Genomic DNA, 23,197 nt, shown 5'->3' on the forward strand with positions numbered 1-23,197 from the left:
TCTCACTTCCAATTGAAATAGTTTCAAAGAGAAAGGCTTCAAATCAATTTCTCTATTCTCTGCAACAATGGTACTGATTTGATCAAACAATAAATAGGTGAATAAGAGTTATTCACATCCACAATAGTCTAAGCAAAGCAAAATATAAAGTTCACAGGCCCAGAGCGAAAGAACCCCTTTGGTTATTGTTCTTCTAATGGAATTCGAGCCATGTTGCTGATTCCCTTAGAAGAATAGACACGGGTCCTAGTCACTAATCTAGGTGGCGACTCTGAGTTTCTCTAACTTTCGAAGTTATGACTACGGTCCTGAGTCCGCAAGTAGCGCAGATCAAATAACACCCCCTGAAATCCCTATTGTGGTGATCCCCTGTGGTCCTGCGCAGCACGGGAAAAAACTGACTCCGACAGACTGGTGACTCTGCTGGGGAGTAGTAAACATGATAATCCCTCTTAAGCAGAGCTTGTTATCAAAATGAAAAGGTTGTAGGTCTATATAACTAAATTGGCATTTTTCAAGAATTTAAAATCAACTAATTCGAGTTTTCTCCTTTCTTAGGGTTATCCTTAACCCGATGTAGCTTTCAGAGGTAATTGCAAGTTGCGAACATTTTCGCAACTTGTGAACGCTCCTGACGAGTGAAATAAAACAAGTGTTAGAATTACTTTTCAGTACATATACACTTGTCACATATTCTTCTGCAGGGATTACTAAGAGCTAGTGCTCAAAATTGCTGCCAAATGCGTGAAAATGCCCCGGGAGGCAACTAGGCTCCCCTTTTTTTTTAATTTTCACGTACACACCATGGGAGTTCATCGCCCACTTGTATACCTATATTATCCGGCAGTGAGTAGCCCTTGGAATGGATTCAGTTGTATTTGGGATTTCGTCACCCGAATCTGCTGGTCTCGAATCCATTTGCGGTGAAAGCACCACCTCTTTGCACGTCGCTCTTGCGGTGGCGTTAAAACAATGATGTACTAACTTTCCGTTGCGTTCAAGTACACTGAACAAGGAATTACTACTGCACATTGGCAAGAGGCACCTTCAAGCCTTCATCGCCTGCATAGCCCTACATATTATGCACTTAGGTGTTACCTTGTCCTGTCTAAGGACATGTTGAGCTTAGAGTTAGGTAAGCCTACCAGTTACTCTCGAGAGCTGTGAGCTTCATCCAAAATAGGGGTACACTAAACCTTTGGCCCACCGCAGGCATGTTGAGTGAGTCTAGAAAGGTGTCCCCGGGTTGCCTCAATTCTTGTTAGGGATGTCATTATCCTAGCCTGATGCACAAACGGTCACAGCTTACTTCTACCCAAGATTAGAGGTTACTTTTAACCTTTATTAGTCTTGTCCAGAGTCATGTTTGCAAACCCATACTATCGAATTCTTTGGTTAAGCAACCATTGTACCCTGGAGGGATGCTCGTCTTACGGTTAATACGCTTAACCAAAAGACCCTCATTCTGGTCCCAGCTTTCAATAAAATTATTGCAATCCCTCAAATCACCTCTTTGTTTAGATCGTCTTGGTCTCAGCCTCATTAGGCTCTACTTTTTATAAAGTTCAAACCCGTCCTGACCATCGTTATGGTCAAAGCGGCGGAGCTCTGCTCAAATAAATGTTCAGACCATCCTGGTCTCAGCCTTATCAGGCTCTACTGCTTCTTCGAGCCTAGCTATGTCCCGACTAGTTATTCCAGTTAAACCCCTGTTTAAGTTTGTCTCTCCACACAAAGATAGACCTTCCTATAATTGTCATAGTTGGGACGACAAAGCTTTGTCCCAATTATCCCGGTTGAATCCCTGTTTGAGTTTATCTCTCCACACAGAAATATACCTTCCCTGACCTCTGTATGGTCATTAGCGGCGGAACTCTGCCTAAATCAACCCATCTTTTAGCATGAAGAAATCTCTCTCATGACCGTTATTCTGGTCACACTACCCGAGCTTCGCTCAATTCCAATTCGTCTTCCCGAAAGGTTAGACTCACTTCAAAGCCATCTGTTATGGTCTGTGGCGGTGAAGCTCTACCCAAATTTACCCATCTTCTGGTACGAAGATAACCTGTCGCAACCATCATTATGGTCGCAGTACCCGAGCCCGACTCAAATCAAGTCGAGTCTTTCCAAAGGTTAGACTCATTTGTTATAACCATAGCGGTGGAGCGCTGCCCGAATCAACCCATCTTCTGGTACGAAGATACCCCAGTCATAATCATTGTTATAGTCACAGTACCCGAGCTCTGCTCAAATTCAAGTAAGTCTTTTCCAAAGGTTAGACCCATCCTGACCAACTGTCATGGTCCAGACAGCAACAGTGCTCTGCCCAAATTATCTTTATCTTCCTTCAGAAAGATAGACCCCCATTTCCGACCAGTGTCTTGTTCATAATTTGGGAGTCATATCTAGGTCATGTGGTCTTCACTTTTGGAGACATACCTATCTTGTCTACCTTTTTTTCTATCCAACGTCTTAGAGCTCCTTTCAAATGAATATACCACTCACGGAAGATATACCCAACTAAACCTTTGTCGTAACCAAAGTGTCGGACTTCTGTCCATTTGTCACCTCGAGATCAGGGTTAGATCTTATCTAAACCCTATTCAAACTCAATCTCTCTAGGGGTGTTTTTCCGAGTTTGCAAAGTTCAAGGGCAGACTTTGCTCTCAACCCCTCGCTTGTCCAAGTTCTGTCAAAATTTAAGAAAATTTGTAAAAATTACAAAAAAAATAATAAAAAATACAAAAGTAGAAAAGCAAATGTTTTACCCGGTGTTTTACCGTATTTTTGTTCTATGTCTTCCATATACGTAGATCATGGACCAGGAAGAGCTAAATGACTGGATCCGCAACTTTTACTCCGTGGAAAGTTTCGACTTTGGTCATTGGTTCCCCTTCCCATTGGAGCAGTTCTTCCCTTTATTATCTTCCATTCAAGTTAATTGGAATATACTTAGAGCGGCTGCACAATGGTGGGATAAGGACAATCATGTCTTTCGATTCGGATTGGAAGAAATTTGTCCCACCTATGAGGAATTTTGTACCTTACTCAGGGTATCAGAGGAAGGGTCATCTGTTAGGCCTATCATCCGGCCAAGTTATATACAGCAAGTCAAGCGACTTTTCTGCGTCTCAGGACAAGATTCTTTGAACTTCATGACCTTAGATGGTATTCTCGTTAACCAGCTGATCGAAGCCTTTTCTCCTGTTCGAGATATGGATGATGTTCCTTATCAAGATGCCTGGCATAGAGCTCTCTTATTCTGCATAGACGCCGGAGACCTCACTAGGCAGAACTCTGGAGAGGCGTCATTCAGCATTCTTAGTATAGTGGATCAGGTTCCTGATAGAGCCAATCTCGTATCTATCATCCTAGCCAAAACTTTGAATGGATTAGACAAAGTTCAAGAAAATCCTAATTGTCAGTTCACAGGCTTCCTTATACTCCTCTATATTTGGCTTTGTTTGAAACTTGACATCGCCATCCCAGGTACCCAGGTGTAGACACCCCTATTTTGCTACGCTTTAAAAAGCAAAAGATTCGGTAGTATCATCGAGTTTTGAATCCGTATTCAGCATTAGATTAGGCATCCATGCATTTTAGGGTAGATTTCATTTAATTATGAGAGTTTTGAAGTTGATTCGCAATCCTGAAGGTCTCTAGGGGGTTCCTTTGGCCTCTGAAAGATGAAAGCTCAAGTTTCCAAGCAAATTAAAAAACCTGCTATTTTTAGTATTTTCAAGGTTTCCCTCATTTTTGCCTATTTTGCACTGCTGTGGTATTTTGGTCATTCCCGATGTGTCTCGTTTGACCCCCGAGTTATATTTGAGAAATCTTGAGTGATTTTACAAATTTTTGAAAAAGCTGCTATTTTTAGAAACTCATGGGGCTTCCACATTTTCATCATCTTATGGATATTTCAATCATTTCTCATATGTCCAAAACCATCTCGAGGGTACGGCTGATGGATTATGAGTAATTTCGTAAGTTTTGAGAAACCTGCTAAATTTAGATCTCTCAAGATTTTCTCTTAGTCTCGAACTTCGGGGGTATTTTAGACATTTCCAAACATATCATATTTGGTCCCTAAGTTCTGTCTAAGAAATCTTGAGTCCGTTCATAAATTTTTGAAAATCTGCTATTTTTAGAATTTCTCAGGGTTTTCCCTAGTCTCGCCAAATTCTAGCACCTCGGGGTAATTTGGTCTTTTCCTGTCAATTTCTTTTGATCCCCGAAATATGTCTGAGAGATTATGAATGATTTTCTGAATTTTGGAAAACCTGCTAAATTTAGAATTTCTCAGGAGTTTCGCTTAATTTGGAAATTCTAAGTGTTGAGGGCATTTTGGGTATTTTCAGGGGGTACCAAATGATCCTGTTTGATATTGCTCATCAAAAGGACCCAACTTTAAAAGTTTCTATTTTTGAAGTTTGATCACAAAGACTTTCCATTTTTAACATTTCCCTTTAGGGGTGAACCAATTTAAGGTTATTTTGGTCACATTTGGATGTGTAATTGTCAAATAAGGTCATTTTGGTCCGAAAAATTATTTTCCCAAAAAAGATGGTTCAATCATGTATGAGGGATGCACCATAAATGTCAAATGGGTTGGGTCCATATATAGAATGTTGAATTTACAAAGATTTTATTGAATTTTTGCGGAAAAACCCGAAACCCGTGTGAAATGGCCCATTGGGCTAAAGCCCGTAAAGATGAAGCTCATGTGGGTTCACCCATATGGGTCGACCACCATGGTGGGCGCCCCACATGACTGACCCACATGAATTGAGCATCCAACCTTGATGATGTCACAATGGTGACATCATATTTGTTAAAAGAAAAATAAAAAGAATAAAAAAAAGAAAAGAGGAAAGAAGGAAAAGAGGAATGATTGCTTAAAAAAGGTTTTCTTCCAAAGAAGCAGTGTGGAATAAAGAATACCATGTCTTGATTGACAATAAATTAAGATAGGAATCAAATCCAATTTGGAAACAAGAAAGAAAGCAAGCAAGAGGGGAAAATTGGAAACAAGCCAAAAATGAGAGTTCTCACATTGGGAACTACTATTTCTCTCTTAACCCTAGCTTTTTTGTATAAAAATCAATGCAAACAATCCTAAAAAAGATTGGAAAAAGATCAAAATTCGTTTTTTTCTCTCTCCTCCCAAGAAGAAAAAAAAAATCTCTTTTCTCTTCAAGTGTGATATCTCTCTCAAGGGTTCTTCACAAAAAGGAATTCTTGAATTCCTTCTTCTTCTCCAAGGCATCACACAATCAAGAATTATTGGAGTGTTCTTTGGATATTCTTCATCATATAAAAGGGTACGACAAAGCGTATACCTCGGATCTACGCACCCTAGAGACAAGGAGCGCGATCAACGGTAGGATCTTTATCTTTGTAATATCAAAAGTAGAAAAGCATGCTAGGGTTTTACTTTTGATATATTAAATCAATGAATTTTTTCTTGAAATTCCAGTATGTTATAATATAGATTATGAGTTTTCAAAATCCAAAATTTGATCCAAAAATTAAATTTCCTCCATTTAATAATGATTTTCTTTTTTTTTATTCAATATAGATTTAAATCTGATTATCAAAGCAAGTGTTAGAAAAAGTGGGTTTCTTTAAAAACTGATATTTTTTGGGATTTCTATAAAATAAAATACTATTGGAAACTTAATTTTCAATCACGGTTTGGTTGTTTTAATTTTCATTCTAATTTTCAAATAATAACCCCGAAAGGGGTTATTTCTTGATGAACGAATCCAAAAGTATATCAAACCATGTCCAAAATTTATAAAATCTTATTTCTAAACTAATGTTTTGATTTTCAGAATATCCAAAAATTTTCGGATATTTTTGAATTTGTTTAATCCGGTTTTAAATTATTTTAAATTTCGGCCATTTTTAATAAATATCAAAATATTTTAAAAATTAATGAAACTCTCTAGAATTAATTTTTAATAATAAATTGAATTTTTCTTGCGATTTGTTTTTTGAAAATTTTTTTTTTATATTTGTTTTCTAATAGCTTTTTCGTTTTACGTGCCGTAATTCTTTTTCGTATTAAATTAGTATCTTTTTGGAAATTTTTTTTTACAAACCAGTAACTTAGGTTACTGGAATGTTAGATAAAAATTTTAAATTGGTTTTGCAAAGTTTTAATATGGTTTTCAAATTTATTTTAATAAATGGGTTTCAATTTCTAGGAAACAAATTCCCCTTTTCTATTTAAAAATCGATTTTATGGAGGAAATTTAATTTTTAAGTTTTAAAATTTTGATAGAAAATTTTATAATCTATTATATATCTACTGGAATTTTTGATTTGATTTTAGAATACTATTAGGTTTGCTTTTTAAGTAATTCTTTTATTTCATCCAATTTTTGTGTGAATTTCAATTGGCATCAAATCGTAATACAAGTTCATGAAAGTCATACAATAGTCTAATATCATGATTATATTTACTCTGTGAAAGTTTGGATTAATTTGAAATTGATATGCTACAAGTTGATGTGTTAATCTATAATCTGATTTAAATTTTGAAAAATCAGAAATTAATATCAAATCTTAATGATAATTCATGAAATTATTCCAGTAAGCTATAATTAATCATATCTTGTTATTGGAAAATTTTTAACTGATTTAGAGTTCGATTGCTTAGGGTTACTGTGTATTTCTAACAATCTGGTCTTAATGATATTAAATCACAATTTAATAGCAAATCAATACAAAAGTCAGTAAAAATCTCCAAAAAACCTTAAATTTTCATCATAAATTCAATCCCTAATTTTTTGAAACAGAAACCTTAGGGTTCATAGATTGCCTTTGTAAATTGGCTATGCTGTGACAATTTAACTGCCGAGATCGTAACCATAATCGTATACTAATTGCGATCGATCCAGCATAATTGGAGTGCGTAAATTATAGTATGATATTGGCTCCGAGGTCCACTGTCCACGGAAATCCTGAGAAATGTGCCAGGCAATAAGCTTCTATAATCTACGTGCTAAATTATACAAGGGTTGAGAGCACGATTCCCTTCCATGGTTGTGATTCGAGGTCGAAACTTGCGAACCATAGAGCCTTTGGTATTCCTTAGATGTTTAGGAATTGAAAATCCTTAAAATATAAAAATCATTAACTTCAGCAAATTGTATCAATTTACATCATGCCTTTCGGAACCATTGGATTGCGGTTTCCATCGTAACAACCATTAGAGCCCTATTTAGGAACATTTGCGTCATGTGGTGTCCTAAGTTTTAGGGAGTCCTAGAGTTAGGAGTCCAGCCTCATCACGGGCGTTTGCTATGGATAGCAACCGTTCCATAGATCTAGTTACATTAGTCACCTCACTTTTTCCCTAGGACAAACCTAGTTACCTAGGATGTAGGTTAACCTGCATTAGTCTAAGGGACGTCTTGCACTTAGATAGGACCATATAGCGTCTTAGATAGGATCATATAGCATCTTAGATGAAGTCCTAGGATAATAAAAGCTTCAACTTGAATAAAATAACTTCTCTTAAAACTGTTGAAACAGTCAATCCAGTCTAGATCGGTGTATTAGATGAGTTAGGCATAAGTAGCTTAGCTTAGGTGCACCGAACTACGTCGACTCTGATCCCAGTGAGGCTTGGGTACGTAGGCAGCTTGGATGTCTGATGGCATACCAATCACGAGTCGGCTCCACAACAAATTGTGGGGTTTTGTATATTAATTTTCTTGTAAATTCTTAATTAAATCACTTAGGACTTTCCATGAAATTAGAATTCTAGGAGAACTTTCACTTAGATTGAATTCAAACAAATTAAGAAATCAAGATACACATTTATGATCTACATTGAAATTAGATCATAAGATGCATGTCACATAGTTCGCACACTAACATAGAGTTAAATGAGCCATTTAAAAGAAATTCAAAAGAGTTAACTTTTGGAATTGAAGACCGATTATCGGGCAGGAATGGTGCATGTGGTGGATAACTCCCCATACCTTCCATTATTGTAACCAGGTAACGAGTCTAGATTTCTGGTTAATTATGGGTCCTAGATCTCACATCTAGGCGGCGACTCTGTCAGTCTCTTTTGTGTGGAATTCAGATTGCCTTAGTGATCCCAAATTCACATAAAAGATGAATTAAAATCAATAGTAAAAGAGCACAAGCCAATCGCGTGGGTACGAGAGACCAAGAGAGAGCGTGGCGGCTCGCACCCCACCCCTCTCGCGGGATCGGGTCCCACAGTTTGGCGACTCTGCTGGGGACCACCTAACTTCATTAAAACTTCAAAGGATAACTCATTTGAATTTAATTTAACTGGCTCATAAAAACTCTATCTCTTATATGTTTGCTAGATTAGTTTGTCTGTCTTGTTTTATTTTCTCATCACATCGTACTCAAACTTAATCTAACAAAACCTGAAGGCATCATAGATTGCGCAAACTTATTGCACACACTTACATCACTTGCATCTAAACCCTTGCATCTCACATGCCACACATCCTATTTTAGGAACCTGGAGTGTTATCTAGCATGGTTGACTGGGATTTCATCACATGGTGCCTCTGTGCTAGAGAAGCATTCCACCCTTAACCTAGCACCTTTATGGTGCGTAAACGGATCTCTTGTTCACGTACTGATACGCCAGACACTGGTACAGTATATTGAGCACGGATTCGCGCTAAGGGAACTCTTGGCTTTACTCTTAGACTAACCCACACATGCATATAATATACGAACACACGTGCATCGTGAGCCTAGTTTAGGATATCCTACCCATTTGTGTCTAGATTAGGCCGTGGTCCATCTTCCAATGGCTACGTTCGGTCCTTAGGTACAAAAACAAAGTCATGAGTCGAGATCCTCTCTCCACTCCGCTAGATTAGGATTAGGGTTTGATGCCTTCAGGTAACACTGTTAAAATGTACGAAGATTAAAAACTTTCCCTTTGGGGTTAGGATATAAATCCCATCATTTCCAAAGATCTCATAGGATTAGTCATTCCTGATCTACCCGTTGAAAGCAATCCTATGTAATCTCATCTAATCTTTTGATTGTGTGTCTTTCATTTTTCTGTCATACGATTCGATCGTATCTTCATACCATCCCCTAACTGGCAGGAACAAAATCTCACAATCTTTCGATTATGCAATCTCATGATCTGATCATAACTGGTCCAGATGATCCAATCTTGTTTATATCAATGGTCTCTTCTCACTCTAGGGGTAACCTTTTACAAGATTATTTCGATAAGCCTCTCAGAGTCTATTCCCATGACCCTTAAACTAGGGGCATCCCCTAGTGCATTCGTGTCGCCATCATCGTGTCTCAGTCATTATGGGATTCATTATGTCATTTCAATTGCTTGTTTAACCCATAACTATCTTTCAATCGTCAAGAAGAGAGCGCACCTTGAATGTCAAGCTTATACTTTATATTCCTTGTTTCCATTCCAGGAACTGTCATAGCCATGTCTAATATTTTTCAGGTCCGGATCAATTCATTATTACAAATGAGGCCTGGCTCTCCACAACCTTCTGTTGTTGATCTAGATTCTGCACCACTTCCTCCGTCAGCTCCTTTGGCTGAAAGCTCGAGAAATACCCGGTCCAATACCACTGCTGATACCTTGGCTCTTATCCTCCAACAATTGCAAGAGCTTAAAGAAGAGAATCGTTGCATCATGGTTCAATTGAATGAGATATTTGGCTCAGCTGATGTTACCTCTAAAGGCAAAAGCCCTAGCTTCTCCATGGCATATGGGCGTGCTCAAAGTTCCATGGCCACGGGTTCTAAAGGATTGATTCTGAATCTCTCTAGACAAGTGACCGCCCTCGCGCAGGAGATTCATCAAATGAAGCAACAAATGAAGACCAATTGTTTCCAACCGCAAGACTCCAAGCTCCAAGATGATAGAGAAGGAAGTATTGTTATATGGAACTCGGCCAGTCATTGGCCGAATAAATCCCAAAATCAGAACCCTACATCAAAAGAATACCGGTTTGCAAACCCTTCGAGCCTGAATGAAATTTTCTTGAAAACCCATCAAACTAGGGGCATCCGCCCCGAACTACGCGAGACCTGATCCCTACATTGGGGTACGTAGGCAGCTCGGTTAAACCGAGTTCGGTCGATTCAAAAAATAAAATAAAAAATTCAATCCTTTCAGAAAAAAGAGGGACAAGTTCCAAAAGAAGGGAAGTCAATTATTCCAGAAAGAAAAGAAAAATCAATTAACCTTCAAACAACTTATCTTCAAACTAGGGGCATTCGCCCTGAACTACGCACGACTTGATTCCTACCCTGGGATACGTAGGCAACCTGTTCACAGATTCGGTCGAAATCTTTATTGAACCTTAAGCCATTCTTTGAAAAGCCTTATCCTACCTATAAAGTCCTTCCGGTGTTCAGAATTAATGATCTAGGTCCCGAAACACAAAGAGTGAAAAAAAAGAAAAGAATGGAGTTTGAAGATTTGCTAGGTTGAAAACCTGAAAGGGTGGTCTAGGCAAAATTTAAGATCATTCCCCTGCTAAGTTGAAAACCCGAAAGGGCGGCTTAGGCAAAAGCTAAGGGGATAGCCTGCTGAGTTGAGAATCCGAAAGGACGATTCAGGCAAAAGTTAAGGCTAACACGGTCCGCCAAGTTAAAAACACTGAAGAGGTGACTTGGTCACGGTAAGAGAGTCATTATAAGAAGGTTACAGCCGGTATCAAGATTGAAGAAGAGAAAAGAAGTTCGAGCAAGCTTAAATGTCATCCAAGAAACTTGGGGGCATTGAAACCAAGCAATCCTGGGAGTGGTAATCAAATTCTAAGAGCATTACTGTTTAAAAAAAAAAATTCCAGTGCTTATCAATTGAGAAACTACTCTTTGAAAGGCTAGACTTACCAAATAAAACGATAACTGAGTCAGGAGCATCACTGTGTATCAGTCCAGTCAGTCCATTCTTGTTCGTTTTAGCTCATTCTTTCATAAACTTCCCGTTCATCCAATAGTGTCTTTTACCATCTTCCCCTTTTTAGTAGGGTCGATCATTGTCCAGTTAGTCAAATGTTGCAGCTGTCTCGGTAAAAGATGCCTGGTGTAGCTAACCCCCTGCAATTGTTCTAGAGCTAGGTTAATCCGCAGGCAAGGATTTCAGGAGTTAAGAAAAAAATCCAGTCTAAGCAAAGTCAGTTCTAGAAGAATCCAGAAGCAGAAAAATCCGAAAAACCAGTTGCCATAAGAAGATCATACTCTAGAAAAGCACCTTGAGCTTGGAAGGGCCTTAGATGCAATGGTGGTTGAGCCTGTTTCTCATAAAGATGAACCATTAAAAATCGGAATCTCCTTCCAGTCAGTTGAATATTTGTCTGAATGCTTGTCAAAAGAAGAATCCTCTGTACCAGTGTCCAAATATTCCGAGGTCCCAATTCATATCCCCAGTAAAGAAGATCTTGATCTAAGAAATTTCAAGCCCTGTGAGACTTTCTTGTTCATCCTCAGTAAACAATTCAAAATGCTAATATACTTGTGCAAAAACCAGTTTACTAGTTCATCAATTACCAATTCCTAATTCGCCAGTACTAGTTCACCAATTCCAGTATTCCAGTTCCAGCGTCCAGTATTCAGTTTCAATTCCAGTATTCCAGTTCCAGCATCCAGTATCCAGTTTCAATTCCAGTATTTCACTATTCCAGTTCCAGTTCCAGTATCCAGTATTCTAGTATTCCAGTTCCAATATCCGGTACTCTAGTATTCCAGTTCCAGCATCCAGTATTCAGTTTTAATTCCAGTATTCCAGTTCCAGTTCCAGTATCCAGTATTCCAATATTTCAGTTCCAGTATCCAGTATTCCAAAATTCCAGTTCCAATATGCAGTATTCTAGTATTCCAGTTCCAATATCCAGTACTCTAATATTCCAGTTCCAGCATCCAGTATTCAGTTTCAATTCCAGTATTCCAGTTCCAGCGTCCAGTATTCAGTTTCAATTCCAGTATTCCGGTTCCAGCATCCCGTATCCAGTTTCAATTCCAGTATTTCACTATGCCAGTTTTAGTCTCTAGTTCCAGTATCCAATATTCCAGTATCCTAGTTCTAGTGTCCAGTATCCCTATCACCAGTATTCCAGTGTTCTATTTTCCAGTACTCGTATTCCTGTTCCCAGTATTTCGACACTCCAATTCCAACACCCAGTTCCAGTGTCCGAAAATCCAGTGTTTCAGTACTCTAATTCAGGTATCCGGTATGTCTTCATTCTAGATTCCCGGTTCCCGATGTTTAGATCAAGATTCCAGTTTCCAGTTTCCAGTCCTAACATCTAGTGATCAAATTCCAATCCCAATTGAATCAATCAAAATGTCAATCCAATCTAATCCCCAGTTCACCAATTATCAATTTTTGACTCTCCAGTTTTCCAGTAATCAAGTTCTACAATTCCCAGTGAACTAGCTCTTTAACTTCTCAGTTCTTTAATTCTCCAGTTATCCGACTATTGAATCCCTTAATCATCCAGTTCTCCAATTTTTAGCTCTGCAAATATCCAGTCCCTAAATTTTCTACTTCTCCAGTTTTTTAATTCTTCAGTTCATCAAATCTTCAATTCTCCAGTTTCAAGTTATCCAGTCTTCCAATTCTCCAGTCCACCCATTGTTTGATTATTCGGTTCCTCAATTCTCCGGTTCTCAAGTCCTTAAGCCTCTAATTCTCCGGTAATCGAGTGCTCCAGTTTTTAAATTGCGATTTCCAGTCTCATTCTCAATTGTCAAATCCAATCTTAAATCCATTAGCCCCCGTCTCACTCGCGAATAGGCTAATTCTCTGATTACTCTGAGCCCGTTCAGGGAACGGTGCCTCCTTCCGTCGTTGCCCGTTTGAAAATGGTGCCACGTCTAGGTTGCATGATTTTTTACACCCAGATTGAATCCAGTTCTTTATTATTCTGAACCACCAAGTTACGATGTTTAGAGTAAATGATCTTGATTATGTTCTAGGACTTCATCTAGGGTCATGCATTAGGTTAGGTTGCATTGTCTAGTGAATCCATTGTTGATTAAAGCTACGCAAAACGGTTCTGTCACTTTTTGCTTTGGTATTCGATGACTACGTCGCCTCTACCAAAGAGGGGCATCTCACCCCCATTTTGCTACGCTTTAAAAAGCAAAAGATTCGGTAGTATCATCGAGTTTTGAATCCGTATTCAGCATTAGATTAGGCAACCATGCATTTTAGGGTAAATTTCATTTCATTATGAGAGTTTTGAAGTAGATTCGCAATCCTGAAGGTCTCTAGGGGGTTCATTTGGCCTCTGAAAGATGAAAGTTCAAGTTTCCAAGCAAATGAAAAAACCTGTTATTTTTAGAATTTTCAAGGTTTCCCTCATTTTTGCCTATTTTGCACTGCTGGGGTATTTTGGTCATTCCCGATGTGTCTCGTTTGACCCCCGAGTTATATTTGAGAAATCTTGAGTGATTTTACAAATTTTTGAAAAAGCTGCTATTTTTAGAAACTCTTGGGGCTTCCACATTTTCATCATCTTATGGATATTTCAATCATTTCTCATATGTCCAAAACCATCTCGAGGGTACGGCTGATGGATTATGAGTAATTTCGTAAGTTTTGGGAAACCTTCTAAATTTAGATCTCTCAAGATTTTCTCTTAGTCTTGCACTTCGGGGGTATTTTAGACATTTCCAAACATATCATATTTGGTCCCTAAGTTGTATCTAAGAAATCTTGAGTCCATTCATAAATTTTTGAAAATCTGCTATTTTTAGAATTTCTCAGGGTTTTCCCTAGTCTCGCCAAATTCTAGCACCTCGGGGTAATTTGGTCTTTTCCTGTGTATTTCTTTTGATCCCCGAAATATGTCTGAGAGATTATGAATGATTTCCTGAATTTTGGAAAACCTGCTAAATTTAGAATTTCTCAGGAGTTTTGCTTAATTTGGAAATTCCAAGTGTTGAGGGCATTTTGGGTATTTTCAGGGGGTACCAAATGATCATGTTTGATATTGCTCATCAAAAGGACCCAACTTTAAAAGTTTCTATTTTTGAAGTTTGATCACAAAGACTTTACATTTTTAACATTTCCCTTTAGGGGTGAACCAATTTAAGGTTATTTTGGTCACATTTGGATGTGTAATTGTCAAATAGGGGCATTTTGGTCCAAAAAATTATTTTCCCAAAAAAGATGGTTCGATCATGTGTGAGGGATGCACCATAAATGTCAAATGGGTTGGGTCCATATATAGAATGTTGAATTTACAAAGATTTTATTGAATTTTTACGGAAAAACCCGAAACCCGTGTGAAATGGCCCATTGGGCTAAAGCCCGTAAAGATGGAGCTCATGTGGGTTCACCCAGATGGGTCGACCACCATGGTGGGCGGCCCACATGGCTGACCCACATGAATTGAGCATCCAACCTTGATGATGTCACAATGGTTGTGACATTATATTTGTTAAAAGAAAAATAAAAAGAATAAAAAAAAGAAAAGAAGGAAAGAAGGAAAAGAAGAATGATTGTTTAAAAAATGTATTCTTCCAAAGAAGCAATGTGGAATAAAGAATAGCATGTCTTGATTGACAATAAATTAAGATTGGAATCAAATCCAATTTGGAAACAAGAAAGAAAGCAAGCAAGAGGGAAAAATTGGAAACAAGCCAAAAATGAGAGTTCTCACATTGGGAACTACTATTTCTCTCTTAACCCTAGTTTTTTTGTATAAAAATCAAAGCAAACAATCCTAAAAAAGATTGGAAAAAGATCAAAATTCGTTTTTTTCTCTCTCCTCCCAAGAAGAAAAAAAAATCTCTTTTCTCTTGAAGTGTGATCTCTCTCTCAAGGGTTCTTCACAAAAAAGAATTCTTGAATTCCTTCTTCTCTAAGGCACCACACAATTAAGAATTATTGGAGTGTTCTTTGGATATTCTTCATCATATAAAAGGGTGCGACAAAGCGTATACCTCGGATCTACGCACCCTAGAGACAAGGAGCGCGATCAACGGTAGGATCTTTATCTTTGTAATATCAAAAGTAGAAAAGCATGCTAGGGTTTTACTTTTGATAGATCAAATCAATGAATTTTTTCTTGAAATTCCAGTATGTTATAATATAGATTATGGGTTTTCAAAATCCAAAATTTGATCCAAAAATTAAATTTCCTTCATTTAATAATGATTTTCTTTTTTTTATTCAATATGGATTTAAATCTGATTATCAAAGCAAGTGTTAGAAAACGTGGGTTTCTTTAAAAAATGATATTTTTTGGGATTTCTATAAAATAAAATACTATTGGAAACTTAATTTTCAATCACGGTTTGGCTGTTTTAATTTTCATTCTAATTTTCAAATAATAACCCCGAAATGGGTTATTTCTTGATGAACGAATCCAAAAGTATATCAAACCATGTCCAAAATTTATAAAATCTTATTTCCAAACTAATGTTCTGATTTCCAGAATGCCCAAAAATTTTCGGATTTTTTTGAATTTATTTAATCTGGTTTTAAATTATTTTAAATTTCGACCATTTTTAATAAATATCAAAATATTTTAAAAATTAATGAAAATCTCCAAAATTAATTTTCAATACTAAATTGAATTTTTCATGAGATTTATTTTTTGAAAAAAAAAAATTTTATTTGTTTTCTAATCGCTTTTTCGTTTTACGTGCCGTAATTCTTTTTCGTATTAAATTAGTAAATTTTTGAAATTTTTCTTTACAAACCAGTAACATAGGTTACTGAAATGTTAGATAAAAATTTAAATTGGTTTTGCAAAGTTTTAATATGGTTTTGTAATTTATTTTAATAAATGGGTTTCAATTTCTAGGAAATAAATTCCCCTTTTCTATTTAAAAATCGATTTTATGGAGGAGATTTAATTTTTAAGTTTTACAATTTTGATAGAAAATTTTATAATATATTATATATCTACTGAAATTTTTGATTTGATTTTAGGATACTATTAGGTTTGCTTTTTAAGTAATTCTTTGGTTTCATCCGATTTTTGTGTAAATTTCAATTGGCATCAAATCGTAATAAAATTTCATGAAAGTCATACAATAGTCTAATCTCATGATTATCTTTATTCTGTGAAAGTTTGGATTAATTTGAAATTGATATGCTACAAGTTGATGTCGTAATCTATAATCTGATTTAAATTTTGGAAAATCAGAAATTGATATCAAATCTTAATGATAATTCATCAAATTTTTCCAGTAAGCTATAATTATCCATATCTTGTTATTGAAAAATGTTTAACTGATTTTGAGTTCGATTACTTAGGGTTACTGTGTATTCCTAACAATCTGGTCTTAATGATATTAAAGCACAATTTAATAGCAAATCAATACAAAAGTCAGTAAAAATCTCCAAAAAACCTTAAATTTTCATCATAAATTCAATCCCTAAATTTTTGAAACAGAAACCTTAGGGTTCATAGATTGCCTTTGTAAATTGGCTATGCTGTGACAATTTAACTGCCGAGATCGTAACCATAATCGTATACTAATTGCGATCGATCCAGCATAATTAGAGTGCGTAAATTATAGTATGATATTGGCTCCGAGGTCCACTGTCCACGGAAATCCTGAGAAATATGCCAGGCAATAAGATACTATAATCTACGTGCTAAATTATACAAGGGTTGAGAGCACGATTCCCTTCCATGGTTGTGATTCGAGGTCGAAACTTGCGAACCATAGAGCCTTTGGTATTCCTTAGATGTTTAGGAACCTAAAATCCTTGAAATCTGAAAATCATTAACTTCAGCAAATTGAATCAATTTACATCATGTCTTTCGGAACCGTTGGATTGCGGTTTCCATCGTAAGAACCATTAGAGCCCTATTTAGGAACATTTGCGTCATGTGGTGTCCTAGGTTTTAGGGAGTCCTAGAGTTGGGAGTCCAGCCTCATCACGGGCGTTTGCTATGGATAGCAACCATTCCATAGATCTAGTTACATTAGTCACCTCACTTTTTCCCTAGGACAAACCTAGTTACCTAGGATGTAGGTTAACCTGCATTAGTCTAAGGAACGTCTTGCACTTAGATAGGACCATATAGCGTCTTAGATAGGATCATATAGCATCTTAGATGAAGTCCTAGGATAATAAAAGCTTCAACTTGAATTAAATAACTTCTCTTAAAACTGTTGAAACAGTCAATCCAGTCTAGATCGGTGTCTTGGATGAGTTAGGCATAAGTAGCTTAGCTTAGGTGCACCGAACTACGTCGACTCTGATCCCAGTGAGGCTTAGGTACGTAGGCAGCTTGGATGTCTGATGGCATACCAATCACGAGTCGGCTCCACAACAAATTGTGGGATTTTGTATATTAATTTTCTTGTAAATTCTTAATTAAATCACTTAGGACTTTCCATGAAATTAGAATTCTAGGAGAACTTTCACTTAGATTGAATTCAAACAAATTAAGAAATCAAAATACACATTTAGGATCTACATTGAAATTAGATCATAGGATGCATGTCACATAGTTCGCACACCAACATAGAGTTAAATGAGCCATTTAAAAGAAATTCAAAAGAGTTAACTTTTGGAATTGAAGACCGATTATCGGGCAGGAATGGTGCATGTGGTGGATAACTCCCCATACCTTCCATTCTTGTAACCAGGTAACGAGTCTAGATTTCTGCCTAGATCCCACATCTAGGTGGCGACTCTGTCAGTCTCTTTTGTGTGGAATTCGGATTGCCTTAGTGATCCCAAGTTCACATAAAAGATGAATTAAAATCAATAGTAAAAGAGCACACACCAATCGCGTGGGTACGAGAGACCAAGAGAGAGCGTGGCGGCTCGTGCCCCACCCCTCTCGCGGGATCGGGTCCCACACCAGGTAGATGTTTCCATTTACAATTATCATAATTGGCAGCATTTTCAACATTAAGAGACAGTATCCGATTGGTATTCATGGATGTCTTGCTTGAAAGCTGAAAATATTTATTGGAAGCTTCAACGACATTGTCCTAATGCCCTTTCAACGCCCAGATGTTCCTATATCCAGCTCCTTGGTTTGAAAGATACTTCTTTCTATATTCCGAAGAGTATCATTCGTCAATACGGAGCCAAGCAAGAGTTCATCGAACCAATCGATCACTTATTTCCTCCACAAGAATTTTCCAATGATCTCGCCAGGACCGTTGCTTCTAATTGGAGAAGGAGAAATACCATTCCTACTTGTGATCTTGCTACTCCACATACAAATGAAGTATCAATCAACTACTATTCCTTGCTAAGAATGGTTGTCCTTCAGGGGACCACCGCTCTCTGATGTTGATCAACCCGCACGGAAGATAGAGAACACCGTGTTTTCTTTTCTTTTACAGTCTTCTGTTTTGTAAATAGCCTATTAAAGGCCCCGGTGTAAACAGGCCCAACTGTAAAACAAAAAAGGAAATGTGAATAAATAAAAGTATGTGCATAAGTATTGTATTTACTCTTTCGTTTGTCTGAAAATTTCAATGTTATCTTCTGTACAAAACATACCATGTCTGGTGATATAATGTCTGAATGGATTCAAAGTTAGGATGAGTCAAGAAGCTATTCATGGTTCAATCATTTCACTTAGCATGATCAAACCTTATGCTTGTATGAGTCCATCCTAATAGGTTGAAACCTCCTTAAAGCAGCGACCAAGTGCTGGGTTCCCCAGTATCACATTGTGTGTCCCATTTTCGAAAAATGTTGTACCCTTTTTGCAGTACCTGTAAAACGGATCCATCATCCATCCCGAACTTGGGTTTAGAATCAACAAATTCACATGTCTTCGGCTGCTTTGCATGCTAGAACAAGACCCGGGGGACCCTCAGACGGTTTTACAAAGATAGGCTCATTGATGCCTATATCCCAGAAGGAGACCTAGAAGACATAGCATTCCAACAACGTCGTCAAGAAGCCTATATACTTTGTGTATAGGCAAAGTATCTTCTATGTCAGGAATCTATTGTAGCATCTCTCGCCCTTCTCAGTATTGTGGACCAATTGTCATTAGATGCTAACCCAACACCCTCCATGCTTGCCGAAACCTTCAAGGGGTTAGATAGCGTCTCTCGGTACCCTCATCTCCCTTTCACAGGATGTCCAACTCTGCTTTACATGTGGCTATGTCTCAAGCTTCGCATAGTTATCCCTCGTCCCTGGACAACGCCCTACATTTAGAACTTTGAGTCATGGAGACCACAAGTTCGCTTTGATACTGAACCTGAGTGGTATAGCTGGTTAGGAACCCGTGCAAGCTACGACCTCTCGGAAGATGCCTGGCTCTAGCAAGCTTACCATGAGTATGGCCAAAACTAGATATGTTTGTATCCTTGGTCTAGAGAATACATCCTTCTACATGTCTCAGAGGATGACCAGGTGCACCCAGACCACTATTCAGTGCTCCTCTCGCACATCCCTTTGGATGAAGAGCCTCCAGAAGCCATTTGACTCCCTGTTTCCTTCTGCTCGGTTCATAACCACTAGCCTTTTGACTCTTTCTGTACAGAAGATATCAAGTCTCTCTATCCTTTTTTGCAAAAAATTTTGTAAAATTATTTTGTAAAAATGTCGTTAGAAGTTAGGTTAGCACAAGCCTTGTTATACAAATTGTGAAAATTGGTCAGACATATAAAGTTTTGTTTGTACTCTTCCAATTGTTTCCATAACTCTTTTTCCTTGCATGGAAAAAGTCTAAAAACTAGTGTATATATTCCCATCTGCAGATAGGAAGTTCATACATTTGAAGCCATCATACCCAAGAAGTCAAAAACCAGGTCCCGTACCCAAGCTCGTCTGAAGAAAACCTTTGATCTACCTAGTTCTCCAATTCTCACTCCTTCAGTAGAAATTTTGATATCTTCTGGTCCTCCAACTCTTCTCGACATCATGGCAGAACCTTCAGACCTGTTCCAGGACATTCAGGATCTGCAACAGTCGATAGCACCAATATTGGATCTCTTTCTGCAAGAGAGAATTGGGATAAGGCAACAGAACCTCACTCCCCTCCCCTGCGTGACATGGTCATTCATTGCTTTGCAAGTCTAAAGTGCTTCATAGATACTGAAAGCAAAATAGAGGCCCACATGGTTCATAGATGGATTGATGATACCCAATTTTTTTTGGAGGCTATTATTAAGAAACTCCTTCCACTCGAAGAAGTTAACACGGAAAAGAAAATCGTAGAAGCTTCTGAAACACCGGTTATCTAGCAATACAGCAATGCACCCCGAGGATTTCCCTTCATAAAAAACCTTAAAGAAAATTTTCTCCCTTGCTTGCCAATCCTTCTACCGTCATGAGGGTACTTTTCCATGAAAAGAAGTTGATCTTGTTCACACCTTATCCGCCCCCTAGCCCATTGCAAAGAAGTTGGAGCAAAGGAGATTACTGTGTGTACCATCAAGGCAAGGGACACGAAACCGATAAATATCTCACCTTGAAACATGCTATCCAAGACCTTCTCGAGAAAAAACACTTCGTCATCCCATTAGGGGTAGATATTGCCCTTTAAAGGTCGTAGCTTCAAGTGGGAAAGCATAAGCATTTGCATTCCTCCCCACAGAGTATGCTTATTGATGCCCGTAAGGCAGAACCCTCCAACTGGTAGGATACTTTTATCCCACTCCTTACTCCTCCGAATACAGACTTCTTGTCTTCTGAGCCAGACTGTTTTTCTGTTTCTGACTCATCTTTTTGAAAAAAGCATCAAATGTAAAAGAGCCTGACAAGGGCGCGCCAGTTAGTTTTTCTTCTGATGTATTTTGCAGATCAATAAAAGGACTTTCTTTGTACTCGCTTTTTGTCTCTCGATTGTTCTGAAGTAAATGCTTTAAAATATAACGAACAACCCTCCTCAAATGAAGATACAGACAAAACTCCCCTCAAGGTTAAGGAATTAACCAAGCGAGAGGAGTAGCGTTGAGCAAAACCTTTAGAGGATGAGTTTGAAACTATTAACATAAGCACTTAATCCCTCCCTCAGGAGATTAAGATTGGCAAAACCTTATCCCCTGAAGAGCGTGCAAAATTAATCAAATTGTTAAAAGAATTCAAAGAAGTCTTTGCCTGGTCATACAAGGATATGCCAGGATTAAGTGAGGACATTGTCCAGCATCATATCCCCTCTACCTAGAAACTATGCCAAAGAAGCAGAAGCTGAGAAAAATGAGGCCTGAATGATTTCTTAAAATCAAAGACGAGGTGACATACCAGCTAAAAGTAGGATTTCTAGAGGTTGTCACATATCCCGAGTGGTTAGCAAACATTGTCCCAGTGCCTAAGAAGGATGGAAGAGTGCGTTGCTACGTTGATTTCAGAGATCTAAACAGAGCCAGTCCAAAGGATGAGTTTCCTTTGCCTCACATGGACGTTCTCGTCGATAAATAGCAGGTCATGCCTTACTCACCTTTATGGATGGTTTCTCAGGATACAATCAGATAAAGATGGCTCCAGAAGATAAGACCAAGACAGTGTTCACTACGCAGTGGGGGACCTATTGCTACAGAGTGATGCCATTCGGTCTAAAAAATGCTGGTGCAACGTATCAAAGGGCTGCAACTACCCTCTTACATGACCAGATTCACAAGGAAGTGGAGGTATACGCTGATGACATGATTATCAAAACCAAGAATCGATCAATTCATATCTGCACTCTAGGTAAATTCTTCTAAAGAATTGCAAAGTACAAGCTCGGACTTAACCCAACCAAATGCGTTTTCGGAGTCACTTATGAAAAACTACTAGGTTTCCTTGTCAGCCACAGGGGAATCGATGTAGACCCTGCCAAAGTCAAAGCAATCTAGGAGATGCCGAATCCACGAACGAAAAAATAAATTAGAGGATTCTTGGGAAAAGTTCAGTACTTAACCGTTTCATCACTCAGCTTACCAGTACGTGCGAGCCAATCTTCAAGCTTCTGAAGAAAAAGTGTCCATGCAGTGGAACCATAAATGTTAGCTAGCCTTTGAAAAGATCATAGAGTGTCTGTTATCACCTCCAGTACTGTCAGCAGCAGTCGCCGGATGACCATTCCTTCTGTTTCTTTCAACCATGGATACGTCGCTCAGATGTATGTTGGCGCAAGAAGATCAAGAAACAAGAAAAGAGATTCCAATTTCTTATCTCAGCAAGTGAAGAAAACATGTCTAGCAATGATGTGGGCCACCCAAACGCTTAGACACTACTTGCTATCACAAAGGATCTACCTCGTCTCGTATGGATCCGATGAAGTATCTATTTGACAAAGCAGCCTTGATTGGCAGAACCGCTTGTTGGTTGTTGTTGTTGTCAGAGTTTGACATCACGTATGTCACCCAGAAGCTTGTCAAAGGCAGAATCATTGAGTTGATGCACTTACTGAAGATGCAGAGCTAAGTCGTGAACCTTCAGAGAGAGGGATGTGGTGTTTAGATAATACCGAACTCATGTCTTCGATCTTAGGGCAAAGTTTAGACCAAACCGGTTTGACCCCTACGTCGTTGATAAAATCCTGTCCGGAAAAGCCATCGGTCTTCTTGACCAAGATGGAGATAGAATTTCCAAACCTACCAACCTCGATCAAATTAAAAGATATCAAAAGCCTCCATGTGCCTAGAAGAGCCTAAAATGACTCCCCTACAAAAATTCAAAACCGCTTTGAAGATGCCTTCAACCTACGAACTATGTGGACCTGATCCCAACCTCTTTGGGTTAATTAGGCAGCCTAGCAAAACTCAGGTTCGGTCACCCTTTTTGGCAACGCCAACATAAATCATCCCCTTTCGATCCTTTTCCCCACAGAGAAGCCTCGAACTATGCGGACCTGATCCCAATCCCTCTTTGAGGCACGTAGGCAACTTGATCAATTCAGGTTCGGTCACATTTGGCGAAGCCAAACACCCAACTAGTTTCCCCGTAGAAAGCCTCGAACTACGCGGACCTGATCTAAATCCATCTTTGGGGTACGTAGGCAACCTGATAATTTCAGGCTCGGTCACAGTTGGTGAGACCACGAAACCTTGTTCAGGATCCCCACAAGTCTTCCTAAATGTCTAGAACAAGAAGATCTGAAGATCTGCTAAGTCAAAAACCTGAAAGCGCCGCTTAGGCAAAAATTTGGATCATCTCACCTGTAGAAACACAATTAAAAATCATGTTTCTAGCAAAAGTTAAGGTGCAAACGGTCTGTTAAGTTGAAAATCCACAAATGACAACTTAATTGTTGGCACGGTATAC

General features: G+C 38.3%; 1 protein-coding gene across 1 annotated transcript in view; it reads left to right on the plus strand.

Moving 5' to 3' along the window:
- LOC143859662 (uncharacterized) overlaps positions 1-22,357 on the plus strand; it is a 32,317-nt gene extending 9,960 nt beyond the window's left edge. Inside the window, exons 2-5 of the mRNA XM_077370312.1 lie at positions 9,456-9,999; positions 12,129-12,220; positions 21,410-21,640; positions 22,275-22,357. Coding sequence (XP_077226427.1) covers positions 9,456-9,999; positions 12,129-12,220; positions 21,410-21,640; positions 22,275-22,357 — 950 coding nt within the window. The remainder of the gene's footprint in view (positions 1-9,455; positions 10,000-12,128; positions 12,221-21,409; positions 21,641-22,274) is intronic.
- The last annotated feature ends 840 nt before the right edge of the window (positions 22,358-23,197 follow it).

This window comes from Tasmannia lanceolata, unplaced genomic scaffold, assembly GCF_043159265.1.
Source record: "Tasmannia lanceolata isolate RefF3 unplaced genomic scaffold, GAP_Taslan_0.1 ptg000035l, whole genome shotgun sequence".
NCBI classification, from domain to species: domain Eukaryota; kingdom Viridiplantae; phylum Streptophyta; class Magnoliopsida; order Canellales; family Winteraceae; genus Tasmannia; species Tasmannia lanceolata.